General features: G+C 40.4%; 1 protein-coding gene across 11 annotated transcripts in view; it reads right to left on the reverse strand.

The window, feature by feature from the left end:
* casz1 (castor zinc finger 1) overlaps positions 1–16,012 on the reverse strand; it is a 230,770-nt gene that overhangs the window by 24,575 nt on the left and 190,183 nt on the right. For 8 of the 11 annotated variants that reach the window (XM_036591368.1, XM_036591373.1, XM_036591369.1 and 5 more), the window contains 4 exons: positions 9,382–10,252; positions 7,280–7,345; positions 4,105–4,185; positions 3,084–3,174 (listed from right to left, as the gene is read on the reverse strand). In XM_036591368.1, the coding sequence (XP_036447261.1) occupies positions 3,084–3,174; positions 4,105–4,185; positions 7,280–7,345; positions 9,382–10,252 (1,109 nt within the window). The remainder of the gene's footprint in view (positions 1–3,083; positions 3,175–4,104; positions 4,186–7,279; positions 7,346–9,381; positions 10,253–16,012) is intronic. The other 3 variants (XM_036591371.1, XM_036591374.1, XM_036591376.1) reach the window with 1 other exon arrangement.

Genomic DNA, 16,012 nt, shown 5'->3' on the forward strand with positions numbered 1-16,012 from the left:
ACTGAGGGGGATGAGGTATGTGCCCAGTGCAGGAGATCCCAGGCTGGGATAGCTAGCATGTGAACTCACGTTAATAAGGATAATAATAGGTTTCATTTGTATAGCACCTTTCTCAAAAGGGTCATGTGATACAATAAAAGTAACAATGCACAGGTCAACAAAAATAATTAGCCAGTAAACAAACTATAATAATAGGCATTAAATAACAGAAACAGATGCTAAATTACAAACAAAAAAAAATCTCTTTTTCTCTTTATTCCCCTCACACTCTTAGCACAACTAAAGACCTGACAAGCACTCTCCCCAGCACTTCCTAACACATTGAGCGCAAGAACACTCACAGCCTGCCTGCATATTTCCATCTGAGTTCCTAGACCCGCATCTTTATTACTTTTTCTGGTTTTTAATTAAGACGGATCACTTGACATGCAAGATCACAGTTGTGATGTTCTCAGCTTCTGAAAAATTATGTTCCATGCAGATGGTTTCTCAAACGTGCACAGGGAAAAAGAGACAACAAACAAACAAACAAGCCAACCAAAAATGTTTCCCTTTTTAATTCCCCAGCTGAGATATGATTCCATTTTTAATTAAAGTATTAAAGCGTGATTTTCGTGCAGGGTTTAGGCTGTAATAAAAAGGAAATATGCTAAAATTCCCTCCTCAAAATGAAAAACCTCCTACACAGCGCAGCGGTGAGAGGGAAAAACAAAAGGATGTGGGGGGAAAAAGCTGACTCCAGAGAGAAGCGCGCAACCAAATCTGCAGTAATTGGGCTTAAGCTGATGTTACAGGAACTGTAACAAGAGAAGCCGAAATCAATGAGCCCGTTCTAACATAAATCCATATTTTTCTACACAAATGTGCAACAGGAGACAAAAAAAAGACAGAAACATATAAAACGCAAAAGCTAATTGAGTATATGTCAAGCTTATCTTACATACAGGGAAGAAATAAATCTGCTAACAGAAATATACACATCTCAGTTGAGTAGACGTTGTGTCGTATCCTCTTTCATATTTCAGTGGTTCAAAAAAAGCTTCCATTGCCTGGTATATGACAAAAAGACAATGGTGAACGTTTGAGGATGGCAGGTACTTGAGACGTCAAGTAATGCGATAAGCTGGCATTCAGGCGTGACCCTGATGAGGAGGGTGGTAAACAAGAGTGAAGCAGAGATTGCAGATTCAGTTGGACTGGTCATAAGGGATTGTGAGGACCTGCTACATTTATTTTAGGATTCCCACTACTGTGCGGGATGAGCACAAGGCCATGAAAGGAGAGGCAGGGCCGGTGTCCTGGCGGAGGCTGGCAGCAGCGGGATAATATTCCACCACTGTGTCATGTAACATTTCATGAGTTATCACTTGCAAAAGCCTGCTCATCTGAGCCTCACCTTTCTACAAGCCTAGGAACATCTACACAAGCATCTGGGATTTTAGCTTGTGTGTCATTGCCACAGTCACTGAGTCAATAAGAGGCTTGGAGGATAGCCTGATCAAATCGTCCTAATAATGAGTGCTTTACAAATGCAATTCTCTGCAAAAAAAGAAAGGTAGTCTGAGGAATTGTTCTCCGCAAAGCCTGAAGCGAGCCACTAAGCTGAATAAGCATGTGTTTCATGCAACAGCTGTCTTGTCTACTTACAAGATTTCATCGTGTTTGCACTGAAAAATGTAATCAGTTGATTAAAAGTGAAGAGGGAGATTAAAACCAGAGAGATCTTCATAGAGTGGAGGAGCGCCGAGCAGCTTTTGGTTGCATAAGGATTTTTGACGTCTTCAACAAATCTGCCCGTATTTGCCTGCTCTTTTCCACCATATGCACGGGAGGCTCCAAGCACAGGAGCGTTCTGATCTGCTTAATGCTGATTTTGCTGCGCGGTACATGACAACTCTCGGGACATGGATCAGATTAATAATGTGAAAGGGGATTAGCAGTGGCCCTAGAGTAATAGCAGATGCCCTCAAGAAAAAAAGTCCTACAGGAACCATCTTTCCGAAGTAGTTACCATAAAAAAACAGAAAAATGTGCTTAAATGAACTGTTATTCAGTGCATATAGTATGCTAGGCTTTAACCCATCAGGATTACGCTTGGGTCTACCCTGGCATGAAGCAAAAGCACATTCAAATCACCTCCACCCACAGTTTTATTGTCCACTCTTCAGCAGGTAGTAGGTAAGCAAGGAAAAAAGTGCTGTGACACTTCCTACTCCAGCAAAGAGTTCCTGAGTTATGGACTCGTCCTCCCATCAGCCGAGTGTCCAGAAACGACTTTGCTTGTTTTCTCCGTCGGCATTTTAAGCCATGAGGGACGGCTGTTTAGAGGCGCTCAACCATGGCTGGTAGACTACGACATTATTCGGGACGCATTATCTCATTTATCATGCTGTCGGGGCAGCAAGGAGGGTACGGAGCTAGAGTCTGAAAGTATATTTCACAACGGCACATTTATTCAAGCCACAAGTTTGTAAAAAAAAAAATTGTTTGGTAAAAAGCACTAATGTTGTTAATAATGAATAAAGGCAAATGGCCATCAATTAGCATTATGATACTCCTTATTAATCGTTAGCCATGTTAGGATGTTTTGTTAAGGTGATGGAGTAGGGCGAGTTTAATGGTTGTAGCTTTTTTTACAACTTTATTTGTATGAAATCTTACAAAATCGCCTTCTCAGAACTGAAACTTTTTTGGCCCGAGGGTGGTTTAACCCCTAAAAATCCCAAGCGTATTACATCCTAATGCTTATTATTCAGTTACTACATGGATGCAAAATGGCAGAGTTATTATTAGATGTAATAAAAGTTTGCCAGTGGGTCCTAGCCATTTGAAGGTTTGAGTGCTGATGAGTGCTGACATCACAACGAGGAGATAAAATGTGTGGGGTTTTTGTAAAGAAAAATGACTAGTTTCTAGCTTTTCTACTTTATATGGTATATGTTTATATGTTATTACTAACCAGCAAGAAAAACATGAAATAAAGTTTGGCAGGCTGTGTAAATACAGCATCAACAGGTTCTGACCGTTTCAATTGGTTATACCGATGATTTTAACTGTTTGTCTGCTGGGACAGGTAGACTCACCTGGTAGTTGCATTCAGGGTCCATGCAGTGATAATGCTCCCTGTACTGATAGGCACAATGAACATGTCCACAGTGCTGGCTGCCGGAAAACCTGCGAGCAAACACAATCACCGCAAAATCATTATGCTTCTATAGTAAAGCAGACAAAGATATCAACATCTGTATGGCTACTAAATGTTTACTGCAGCTTTAGGAAAAATAACAAAGCTTGTATGTGCAATTAAAAACATAACCTTTACCAAATCTTCTGAACGAGTAATTTTCAGCCACTTTCTTGCGAGGAAGTGAAATGTGACCTCTATGTGCACAGGGCCGAGCTTTAAAGGGCAATTTAGCCTTTTATCCTCGACTGATAAACACCCTCACAGTGACAGAATCATCTTCACGGAGCACAGAGCCATTATGGGCGACTACAAACACGTAGAGAAAAACGCGATCTCATACCTGCCCACGCTTCCACAACCATGTGATTACAATTCACACTTCAGTCACAGCAATCTCCACCAAATTAGTTCCATTGGCTTCAGAAGCAGTAGGTAGACTCTTATTAAACTGTAACCCCAGACGTAATTCACTCATTTGCCCATGCTTTAAACCCTGCCAAATCAGCGCTCGGCACTCCAGGTTAACAGGCTGTGCTTTAATCAGGGAAAGGTTAGGCCTAATAGAAAGGTTTGAGTGTGCCTGTGTGTTATTTCCCCCCTCTTCACTCTCGGTGTCTGACTGGCCCAGCCTGCCGCAGATTGGCACTGCTTTAAAGAGGCCCATTTCCTGAGTGTTTACAGGCTGATTATAACCCTGACGATGATGACTGTTAAAAACCTCCAATTACAGCTCAAAACACACAAATAAACATTTGCACTGCCGCTGCCAAGAGCACCATCTGCTGAAGTAGAGAGAAAAAGGCTAAGTAATAGAATTTTTTCCTCGCGCACCCCTCGGAGCCCTGGATTATCCCAAGGCTGCTTTTACAGATCACACTGCTGAGTTCATTAAGCTAACTGAATGGCAAATCCACTACCTTTTAGCAGTCGGCGGTAGTGCGAAGGACTCGTGGGGTGGTGAGGGCTTCAGGTGCTTTTGGCTGCTTCTTAAAGGGCCCCTATCATGGAAAAACAAAGTTCTTTGCTTCATTGAAATAATCGAGTATACACTATACCAGTTTCCAAATTTACCATTCAATCCCCACTTTAAACAGTCCATATACGGTAACAAAACTTGTTTTGAATTGATAGTATTCCGATGACGTCACAACCGCGCTGCTACCATTTTGGTAGGCAACATCGAGTTGGCTCCGCAGTGCAGTGGCGGTTTGTAATGAGATAACAAAGCCATAACCGATCAAGCAAAGGCAGTAAAGACATTTTCTATCATTTTCTAAATCTCATTTTTAGAACGTATTAACTGACATATTTGAGTGTATTACGTTGATTTTATTTGATTTGTTGCTGTACTGATAAATGAATGCTAAAACTTAAATGGCTTAGATTTCCGGTGCCTTACTAGTGTCCCGTCCCAAACCACATACTAGCACACTAAATAGTGTGCAAAATAGTGCATATACCATTAGAAGTGCACTCATTAGTGTAGTAGGTAAAGTACAGAAGTGTGTGGTTTGGGACGCAGCAATAGAGAAGCCAGAGAGACAAAAGAAAAGTTAAAGGTATTTGTTGATGCATTTCTAGAGCAAAGCTGATGTATTCATCTAAAGCAGCCACACATCTTGTCATGTTTTTCACAGTCATTCTGATCTATTTTGCTATTTTGCTTTTGGTCTTCAGCCACTTGCAGGGTTGTAGTAGTAATGGTGATGATATGAGCTCTATCAGAGCTCAGTCAGTTACAGCTTGCCTACCAACATGGCAACGTGGTCTTCTTAGTGATGCAATTGAATACTATGAATTCACTGCTTTTGTGACAACACAAAAAACAACACATTTACATATATCTGCCTATTCAGCCTACATCAGTTTAGCCCCACCCATACACACTGAAGTTATAAGAAGTGTTTCAGCGCAGACTTCTTTTTGAATTATGCAAAATACAAGGCAGGCAATCAGAACCACACACAGGCACAATATCAAATACAGCATGTATAATTCAAAGGGATAAAAATGGTCATGTAATCATTAATTACATAAAACCACATAAACATTAAAAGTGGACATGAAAGAAAAAAATAATAAATGCAAGAAAAAAGTAGAGTATGGGAGTATAGAGTAACGTTGTGTTCTCATTTTCGCACTTTGATTTTTACACATAAATTGAAAATATTAACTGCCCTTAATATAATATGTGAAACTTTTATGACAATTAAGATCAATAGAAATGGGTCAATGTTACTTAATAATAATTTTTTAAACTATAATATAACAATAATATAACAATAATTTAACAATGTTACATTTTTAATAATTTTTAACAATAATAATAATATTTTTACATTAAATTATATTAAAAAGTCAAGAATGTTTCATCCTTCTCCTGTACAGTTACCTTTTTGAAGAGTTTTTGTCAGATTGCAACTTAATATAACTTTACTATTGTTTTTTTTTCAATTTTTTTAAAGCAGTCAAAAGCACCTGAAGCTGTGACCGCATTACCACAGGTAGTAGTTTGCCATTTTATATTTTACAGACACACTCCCAAAAAACCAAACCATTTCTAACCACTCTCAAGCATGACACGCTCACACACTCTCCGCTCCGCTCGGCCCTGTGTACATTGGGCCCCCCCTTGGGAGAGCAGCCCACCCCCCCTGCTCATCACCCAGCTGTATCACTTTGCCTCTGGACAATTCCCACTTGCCGCGTCAGGGGGCTAATGGGCCGCTGCTATTCAGCAGCAGATTAAATATTAATATCGCCACAATACAGAGATTGCCGCACGTCTCCCGTTACAATAGAGACATGCTGATCAAAGTGCAGAGCAATGGTGGGTGCATGAAAGCATTTAAGAGGCAAAACTGCGACTAAACACTACTAGGGAAGCTCTTTAAACATCAAACTGTGGCAGAGCGCGGAGATAAAGAACTTTTTCCCCTTTTGCAAGGGGGGAAGGTGGGTGTAGACAAGTTTACAAAGCTGCTTTTTAGCATGAGTGTGCTCTCATTAGCGTGGAAGGCAGTGATGATCCTCCTCCCAGCCCCCCAGCACCACAAACAGCACCCCCCCCCCACCAAGATGTACCAGGCCGCATTTGCCCTTTTTATGAGTCCTCATTTTCCTTTTTTCTCCTCCTCTCTTCCCTTTCTTATTTTCCCCAGCACGGAAATTGAAACTGTATCTGGGCTTATCTGCTGCCTCCCCGCGCATCAACTGCCGAGATGTTTAGACAAATTTTATGCATTATGCAGTGCAAATATCAAAACAGTTCTTGGCAGTGCCAGCAGAAGCCTCATTAAAAATTCCTTAATTAAATCTTCTTGCAAAATGTAATCAGTCCAAGGAGGGTTTTTTTGTGCGCGCACGAGTAAGTGTGTGTGTGTCTGTTAGCGCCGGGGCTTTGATTTGTGGCCTTCATGTTACGGCTTGGGAGACTAATCATTTACGCCACAGCCTCTTTGCCTTTTTGAAACGCTGTTTTTTTCCCCTCCCTCTAAAAACCAGAATAAATAAACAAATAATAATAATCACCTTTCCAGTGTCGCGACAAAATGAACACAGAGGCCGATACGGCAGTACACTGAATCTATCTCGATGCTTTGTCTGGATTTGTGAGTGGCTGTCATTTAGTTGATTCAGTGTCTTCATTTGTGGAGAAGATATTGAAAATGAAAAAAAAAATGTTATCTGAGCAGCTAGTTTTCATAGAAGCACTGCTGAAGAGGGCACAGCTGTGTGTGTATGTGAACACGGCAGAGTCGGAATCATGAAGAGCAGCTAATGTGTGAAATGTATTTACAAACATTTCTCGATGTTTGCTTAAGATTTCACGGACTTAGCCATCAGTATACATAGAGCGCGGCGCTGGCAGGGAATACAGCACTGCCAAAGAAATTACTCACTCGCTTTCCTTTAATTCAATTAATCTTCCTTAGTTCATAAACTCTGCTTGCTCACAAGTAATTTATAGCCTGGGCACAAAACTTATTTTTGCCAATATACATCCAACTTTATTAAGGCATAAAAAATAGCTTTGATTAGAAAAGGAAAAAGTGACACTAAATTTTTGGGGAGGGGGGAATATCTGCGTACCTGGCGATATATTTCTGGTAGACGTTGATGTCCTCTGTCACAGGTTTCTCCGGAGGAAGGCCATTCCTGTCGTGACACACAGAAAAGCAACAGAATTAATGACAACACACGGCGTCGTTAATAATAACAAACTGACACAATATTCACTTACAAGCCATTTCAAAGTTTGTGCTATCAATATACATTTTCTAGGGTGGAACAGCAGTTTGATTTGGTGAATGCATCAGGGAGAGTATAGGCCCACGTTGATGCATGGCCTTCCAAAAATGAAAGCAGAGGGAAAAATGTTTCTGAATACATAAATGATTCATGTGCGTTTTTGGAGAGTGCACAAATGGAAAGATGAAGTGATGAGGAGAGTCAGACAACGGCCATATGTGTTTGTGTGCGAGTGCGTGCTTGTGTTTTTTTTCCCTCGATTGGTTGCGATTTGAAGGATGACTAAAGCTCTTATGGCATTTTGTTTCAGTGGCTGAACAGTGGCTGCTGATTTTCCTGTTCTGCGTGTTTCACACAAAATTGGCACTAAAGCCAACAAGAGTAGCTCCAGGCAGCAGTTGGCTTTGGGTTAACAGTGCAGTTAAGGGGAATTCCAGTGTTTTTTACACTATTTCTATGTAATTAAGTGGTTAAGATATGAACTAAGTCATCAGAGTGGCTTGGTCTGAAATGCTCCATTCTAGAGAAATTTGCAGAGTCAGAATTGTTCACAGTGGTGGTGATAGGAACTAGACGTCTGAAACATTTTGTGCCTCATTTACAGAAAGTTATTACATAAATAAATATGCTGCCTGATTGATGAGACGTGTGAAACGTATGTTTTACAATAGTTTTGAGATTTATGAGGCTTTGGTAAAACAATTTGAGGTGGAAGGGAACATGCAAGGTGTTGTAAGACAAAACATCCCCCCTTAACTGGAAAAAAACAAAGTTATTATTATCAACACTGAATATAAAACTCAGACACCTGCAAATTCTCTAGTTGGTTTGAACAGTAAATAAAATGGCATTAGAGATTAGATATTGTGACCCAGGTTCCTATCACCACCACTGTGAAAAAATCCAAGAGGGTAAGTGCACCATTTCACATTAAACCATGCTGAATGACTTCGTTTATATGTCAATGATTAAATTATTCAGACAATTGCAAAGTAACTGTGGATCAGTGTGTTGTGTGTTTGTTTGTTTTCATACATATCAGCACAAAATATTCACTCTGTAAGAAAATCAGAGAAAAACAGGGGAAACCTACAATGTCAGAACCTACAAAGTGATCCAACTTTGCAAAGTGCTTATTCACAAAAAGGCCAGGTTTCAGTTTTTAAAATCGAAAGTTCAAACCCATTTCTTTTTGGTTACTGTGGCTAACTTTAGGTAAGATTTAGAAAAGTCGAGATTATCACTGTTATGAGCCTTAAGTACAGACTAAGCAGAGACTGAGCAGAGACAGCTACAACACAGCACAGCCCCCATAAACTTGTACAGCACTGAGCAGGCAAAGCCATCAGTTCTCAGGAGTTTTGTCACTCTCACACACTAATTAAACCACAAATTGTTACACTAAAAGAGGAAGTAAGCGATGCACAGGCCGAGAGCAAACACTTCATGTACTTTCTCAAATATATGTATTGGTTTGTCACTCTCAGAGGACAAGAGAGAATTAAAAATGAAATGTTCTACATAGAAACCGACCAGTGAAAAAACAGACTACATGCTAAAATGTATTAATTTGCGTCCCACGGCGACACAGTTTTTAGTAATAATATATCTAACTACGAGGTATCCCACTCTGGATCTAAACATAGACTTCTAGGCCTTAATGGGTAATTCATTCAGTGAGGGAAAGAGCCGGCCATATATCAGTGCCAGGCCTGTGGTGGGGGCCGCTGTGCCTGCAGTGATCGAGTATAGCCGGTTTAAGAGTAAAACGTTTAGTGGGCATCTGAAAATTAAGTCCTTGATTAATTCCCACAATCACGTTAACATACAGTGCCAGCCTGCTTCCTACAGTATAACCCATAGTGGACTGATTAAATTTTAGAAAAGGAGCATAATTTCAAAGCATGTTTCATGTTTAAATGTGGAATGCACTATAATCTTACTTGACTGAGGAGACGGTTCCAGTAGTGATGGAGTCAGTCTTGGAGAAGCTGGACTTCATGTACTCAGGGCTGAATGTCAGGTGGCCTACCTGGTCCACTGGTAAGCAAGGGGGTCCTACAGCCCCAGCTGAAGCAGCAGTAGGAATCATGGGAGTGCCAGGGGTGGCCGGTGTGGATGAGAGAACGCCTGATATTATAGGAGGGTCACTCTTGCTAGGGATGAGCTTCTGGATGTTATGGATGTCGTATTTAGATGGCCGGCCCACTTTACCCGTCTTGAAAGCTATTGCCCCTCCCATGTCGGGGTTGCCCTCTCCTGGTTTGAAGAGGTGCAGGTACTTGACGTTCTCCAGGTCGTATTTGGAAGGCCTCTTGTAGGCATTACCGTTCTGCTGCCGCAGGCTTTCGCCCATCTTCAGCTTCTGGATGAAGAAGTCGTATTTGGAGGCCCTGGAAGCCAGATTATGGGAGGAGTTTCCAGCAGGGGCACTGAGCTGGGCCTGCTTGTGCTCCATTCCGGCAGAAAACATCTGACCCTCAGCTGCTGGGAGACAAGAGGAGGGCTGTATGAGTGTGGAGCTTTTTTCCTGGGTCATCTTTGAGTTGAGCTCTTCAGGCTTGGAGTGGATGGGCCAGGGCAGGGTCTCTCCAGCCTTCAGCTTGCGAATGTACTCCTCGTACTTGGAGAAACGGGCCCGGCGTGTGGCCTCCTCGCTGCTCAAGGACGAAGGGTCTGAGGTAGCGGCTTTCAGCTTCTCAAAGCTGATCTTCTTGGCCAGCTCATCACGCACCTGCTGGTCATCATAACCGAACATGTGGAGGAACTCGTTCATGGTGCTGGCTGCATAGTCACGCAGAGCAGAGGCCTCACCTACAGAGCGCAACCAACACAGTGCAAATAGTTAATTTGGATGATGTCTCTTAATTCTACTTTACTTCTGTATAGCACAAATACCACATTCTGTATGTGAAAGAGGCGAACCGTGACCAATGCTAGTGCTAGGCCATAAATGTGGAAACTCAAAGGCAAGGGAAAAAAATCTTTGTGACAATGCTCATTTCTAATATTTGAAACAGAACAGACATGTACCTACTCATGTACCTAAGAGTTCCAGCAGACCTGAAGTTTTCTCACAAAATGGGCCCCACACATTGTAAATCAAAATGTGATTGCATGATTCCACTGTCCGTTCCTAATTATGTTAGGGGTTAATCTGACATGTCAAGCCTTCAGTTAAGCTTCTAAACTCAACCAATGAGAGAACTTGCTTTGCTGTATCTAACTAGATACCACAGCAGGACAAAAAGGTTCTGAATGGACAACTTTTGATTGTTTCCAAACAAAGAAAAAAAAAGAAATGAAATAAGAGTATTACTACACTACATACAGAATTACAACAAGTATAGTGATAATATTAAACAAATATAAATTAAATCTAGACACATGCAGTTACTTTTTAAAGAAATCCTTTGGCCTTCTCTGAAGTTGCTCTCTGCTATATGACATCTGCTGTCATGAGCCTAATGCCATTCTATTACATTAAATTATACGATGTTCTGCTATAATAACGTTGTTTCATCCACCATATGTTTATCATACAGAGTGGAAACGCTTCATTGGTGGACACTTAAAAGTTCTGCACTTATTTAAGCACTGAAAGTTCACTTTTTCTTTTAAAAGTCCATTAAAACATACTGTCCTCTCCAAGGACAGAGCAAAACGCAGTAAATGTATAGTTTAATTGCATTATGTAGAGATTAATTCTGGCCCATTAACTTTCATCCAGGTTGGGCAGAGGGGTCAGGGAGAGGAGGTGGAAGAAAATACATCAGTCTGAAAGCAGGAAAATGCAGTGCTGCATAACCAGTTCCTACTAAGAACATGTTGGTGATGTTTTAGAAAGTATATGCATGTGTGCATGAGATTCACAAACACTGTAAGGAGATACATAAACTTGCCTTCATAAACCTTGCCTCTACTACAGTGTTTGTGCATGCAAATGACTGGAAAAAATGACAACTTGTGTCAGTTTGTCTGTCAGGAAAGCCAACTTGATGCATGCACTCCGCTCTAGATTACAACTTCAACCCGGTGTCAGATGCACTCCTGGGAGTCCTGGACTCTCCCACTCTCTCCTGGCCCTCAGCCAGCCCTGCTCCAGACCTTTTCTTCATTTATTTGATTGCTTTTTTCATCGCCGGGCAAACGTAAGACAGTCAGAGGTAACATGAGCCATGGCCTTGGTAATTAATACCAAAATATTTCAGCTTTGGTCTCGTATGTCTGTGTTATTGCTAAATCGGTCGCTCCCCCTGCATTTCACATCTCCTTCTCAGCATGTAAAATAATCCCCAAATTTCCATCACAGCATCAGGATTGCTCCTCTCCGTGGCACATTACAATGAAAGGTGATCGGGCAGATCGAAAGATCATGAAAAATTAAAGAGAAATGTACGAGGCATTTTAGAGGAAATACCTGTTTCTGTGTTTTGGGTTCAGTATTTGAAGGACACAACTGACCCTAATTCATCTGCACATGTGATCTGGATTGTTTGAACATACTGTTTATTTTGGTGATTAAGAGTTGTACTCACATTTGTTTCTTCTAAAATTTCAGGATACGGATAAATTGAGCTGTTTTATGCTTGCTATTCTGGACTGCCAGAAGACAAACTGTAAAAACAATTCTTATTATTTAATTCTAAAGTAATGATAACACTGTAACTATCATTCATGACTGGCAAGGGTGTTTGCTGCATAGCTTTGAGAACTTGATTCTGAGAGAGCAGGGTTTCACTCATAAATCTGGAATCCAGAGACTGCAGTGTTTCGTATAGGTCATGACTGCTTAGAGGGTGTCATGTCAGGTCATGCGATTTTACACAGCTTTAAAGTAAGGACAGGGCCTTTAATCTCTATCCCTGAACACTTTCCAAGGACACCAATCAAAGCCACTCATGTCTCTGAGCTTATTCCACCCATACGCTCAAACAGTGGGGAAAGTCCCATCATTTTCCTATAGAAATCCCCTTCTGCTACTCAAACGTTATCTATTATTAGCATTATTAGCTACATCTTCAGTAAAATTTGTATTAGCAGGCCTAAATGCTATGCTTTTCGCATTCTATTACTCAAACATTATCTATTATTGGCTTGGTTAGCTGCATCTTTAGTAAAATCTGGATTAGCATGCCCAACAGCTATGCTTTTCTACATTCTGTTTCTTAGATGTTATGTATTATTAGCTTATTAGCTAGCTAGCTAGCTATTAGCTGCATCTTTAGTAAAGTTTGTATCAGCGCTCCTAACTGCTATGCTTTTTTGCGTTTTGCTACTTGACCACTATCTATAATTAGCATTATTAGCTGCATCTTTAGTAAAATCTGTATTAGCAGGCCTAACAGCTATGCTTTTTGCATTCTCCTACTCAAACATTATTGTTAGCAAATTTCGCTGCATCTTTAGTAAAATCTGTATTAGCAGGCTTAATAGCTATGTTTTTATATATTAAGCTAATGGTAGTGGTAGTAGTGATATTACTAGAGAGGTGGTACTACTAGAATATGCATCTGCAATAGTAATGGTAGTAGCTGAAGTAACAGTAGAAGACATAAAAGTACCAGAGTGCTGGTACATGGCTTTTTAAGGGCTGGGCACGTTATCAATGTCAGTAGCATGATTGGACTTAAACTTCGTACATTATGCCAGGACCTGAGAGCAGATAACCTTTTAAAACAGCATGTAAATGAGCTTTTCTTCTCCAGCCTTATCACATACCCTCCTAATGATGCCATGTGCATGTGGCCTGGAAGCTGTGGCTTTGGGGAAAGGTGCGATTTGCCTGGCTACGCTCCACGCCCTCCCTGTTTCTCTCTCTGTCTCCTTCTCTCATCACTAGAGGGTATAAAAAGAAGTACCCTTAGTCTCGCCACTTTGCGCTGCCACATTCCAGCCTGTGACACAGTCCTTGTCTATGTTTGAGGCAATTAGGCTACATTTTTCCTACGCAGTGTGATAACGAATAGGCACTATATCTCCCTTTAGCTGGCCAAACATGGCCACTCAAAGTCACGAGGGGAGCCTGTGTGAAAGAAATGATTACGACACACATGCAGAGGACTATATATGGATTAAAAGGATATACAGACAAAGGGTTTAATAGCTATGCCTGGAAATGGGTTGGTACTATTAATTAAATTGCCTAGAAATAAAAAAAGAAAAAGTTTATCCATATATTTTACTTTCCAATCAAAACGACCATTAAGTACTCATCACTCTTTTTTCAGGAGATATTTCTAAAAAGATTAAATACAAGATAATTCACTTGCATAAAATAGGGGAAATACATATAAAAACAGGAGTTTCCAAAACTGGAGTTCATAAATGATTCAGATTTTAAAATGGGGCTGTTAACAACTGTGCAAGACCTGGCAGATCACCAAATTTGTCATCATCAGATGAACACTGCCTATAGGTTTCATTTTTTAGAGATAGGAGAAAATCAGTTTCCACTTCCACCTGCTGCAGATTTGAAAAATCCACAGGTGTTTTTCTGTCCATCTTTCCACTGTTAGAAGACAACCATATATCTCAATGTTATGGGTCTGAAAGGATGTATAACTGTCAGGGAGCCTTTATTCCCTTTTTTCATAGAACAATGGACTTACCAGCATCACTTAATGTGCTTGGGATTACTTGGATTGTGAGAAAACAAAGCAAACTTCTAAGATTGAACTTTGTAGGTCTGAAAAAATATCCCTGCAAAAAAGGTGGACACAGTAAATACTGAAAATAGTTATGATATTATACTTTTTGAGTATTATACTAGTTTTTGAGGCTTCTTTGTAATTTTCTGTAAAATATGCTTTTTTAATTATGTTTGTTTTCCAGATGCTGAAAAATGAATAACTTGTGCCTCATGGTCATATTCACTGAGCATTACATAAATGAAATGAATCTCTTACTTTTGCCCAATGTTGTAGATGAATAAAATAGCTAATTTAATACATTAGGAAACTGTTTTCATTTAATAATATGGTTGCTGATGTATCAAAGATGTAATAGAAATAAATGAAAATAGTATACTGTTTCAGCATATCTGCACATTAAACAAGGGGGCTATAAAAACAATACAGGATTTTAAAAAAATGCCCCTCAGAAGATTGAAATGAATGCATAACCTTTAAAGAGTCTAATTGCAAACCGCAGTCATGGTCGAGCTCATCTGATCCGAAGCCCGTCTCTCTCATTGCTTTCATACTTTCTTTTTACCGAACAGACTCCGCTGTGTGGCCTGCGTGCGAATAATGTGAGGCATTGAAGTGCTGTGAGAGAAGTATTCTGGGCTTTTGCGCTGATAGGGAATCCACACGGTGCCTCCGAGTGAGGAGTTAAATGTTTTGAAGGTCGCAGTTTCTCTCATTGATCTTGCAATGTTTGTTAATTACATTGTCACTGATGTTGTGAGAGATAATTAAGCCACTATGTTTATATGCATAATTATGTGCGCTCCGCATCAGCCTTTGAAAGACAGCGGCAAGGAAGGGGGAAAAAAATATTTTAATTGTGATCTGCGCAGTAACATGGCAATATAGATGCCCTAGTTACAATCAACAAAGAGGGAGGAGGGGAAAAAAACAACACAGAAGAAAAGAGTGGAGTCTGCTCGTTGCTAGCCTTCAAACAGTTTGTCTTTGTTGCGAGATGCAAAAGCGGCAAAGCCCACCAAAGGCAAAGGTGTAGAATGTTTCGCAAAACAAACTCATATTTACACACGTCTTTTTTCCACCAGCATTAAATAAATACAACGTGACTAATTAAAACCACAAAATGCCAGCTTTTGCTGAGAAGCCCTTCAGTAAGAGAGGCCACAGCTGCTGCTGCTACAGTGAGGGGAAAAAGAAATGTAAAAAAAAACGCAACAGACAAACAGGTCTGATGGAAAAAGATGAAAGGAAAAGATGTTTTATTTTTGCAACGTGAGGTGAGCAAGCAAAAATATACCAGACTAACCAGATTTCAACTGCTGTCTAAAAAAAAAAAACGGGCGGTTACTTTTACTGTGTGCAAAATGGCCTTATCTCATGTTGTTATCTACTTTAGTTTGAGTGGTACTGCGCTTTGAGCACTACTGTACCAGTCTCAAAGTTCAACCAGTCGTTAAGGCAGTAAATGTTTGGTTTTGCTGTTTTCTACTGTTATTGCCACTTCAGGGAAGCTGCCAACAAGTGTGCCATCTAATCTGGCTGATAGTGTCTCAGATACAGAGAGGAGAAAGCGAGTGAGAAATATAATACAGCTAATTTTCCCAGAGGTCAAAAGGGAAAAAAAGCACAATCGCGATTAGCCTTTGAAGACAAGTACTGTATTTTTGTGAATAGAGTGTTAATGAACATATGCATCAAGACCTTTTCTCTCATTTAACCAGTAGATCTGGCAAGTGGCCCATTTGACAAGGATTCTGTGTATTAATCTCCAAACAGCTAGAGATCTGGAGCTGTACAGGCCTTGCTAGAATGGCACTGGGTTCAGTAGCACCTAAGTTTAGTCAGCTTAGGGAAAAATCAAAGCCTCAAAATGTAATCCAGGGTGTAATACGAAACATACCCTGGCATGCCAACACTCTTGGTC

This window comes from Colossoma macropomum, unplaced genomic scaffold (genome assembly GCF_904425465.1).
Source record: "Colossoma macropomum unplaced genomic scaffold, Colossoma_macropomum, whole genome shotgun sequence".
NCBI lineage: Eukaryota > Metazoa > Chordata > Actinopteri > Characiformes > Serrasalmidae > Colossoma > Colossoma macropomum.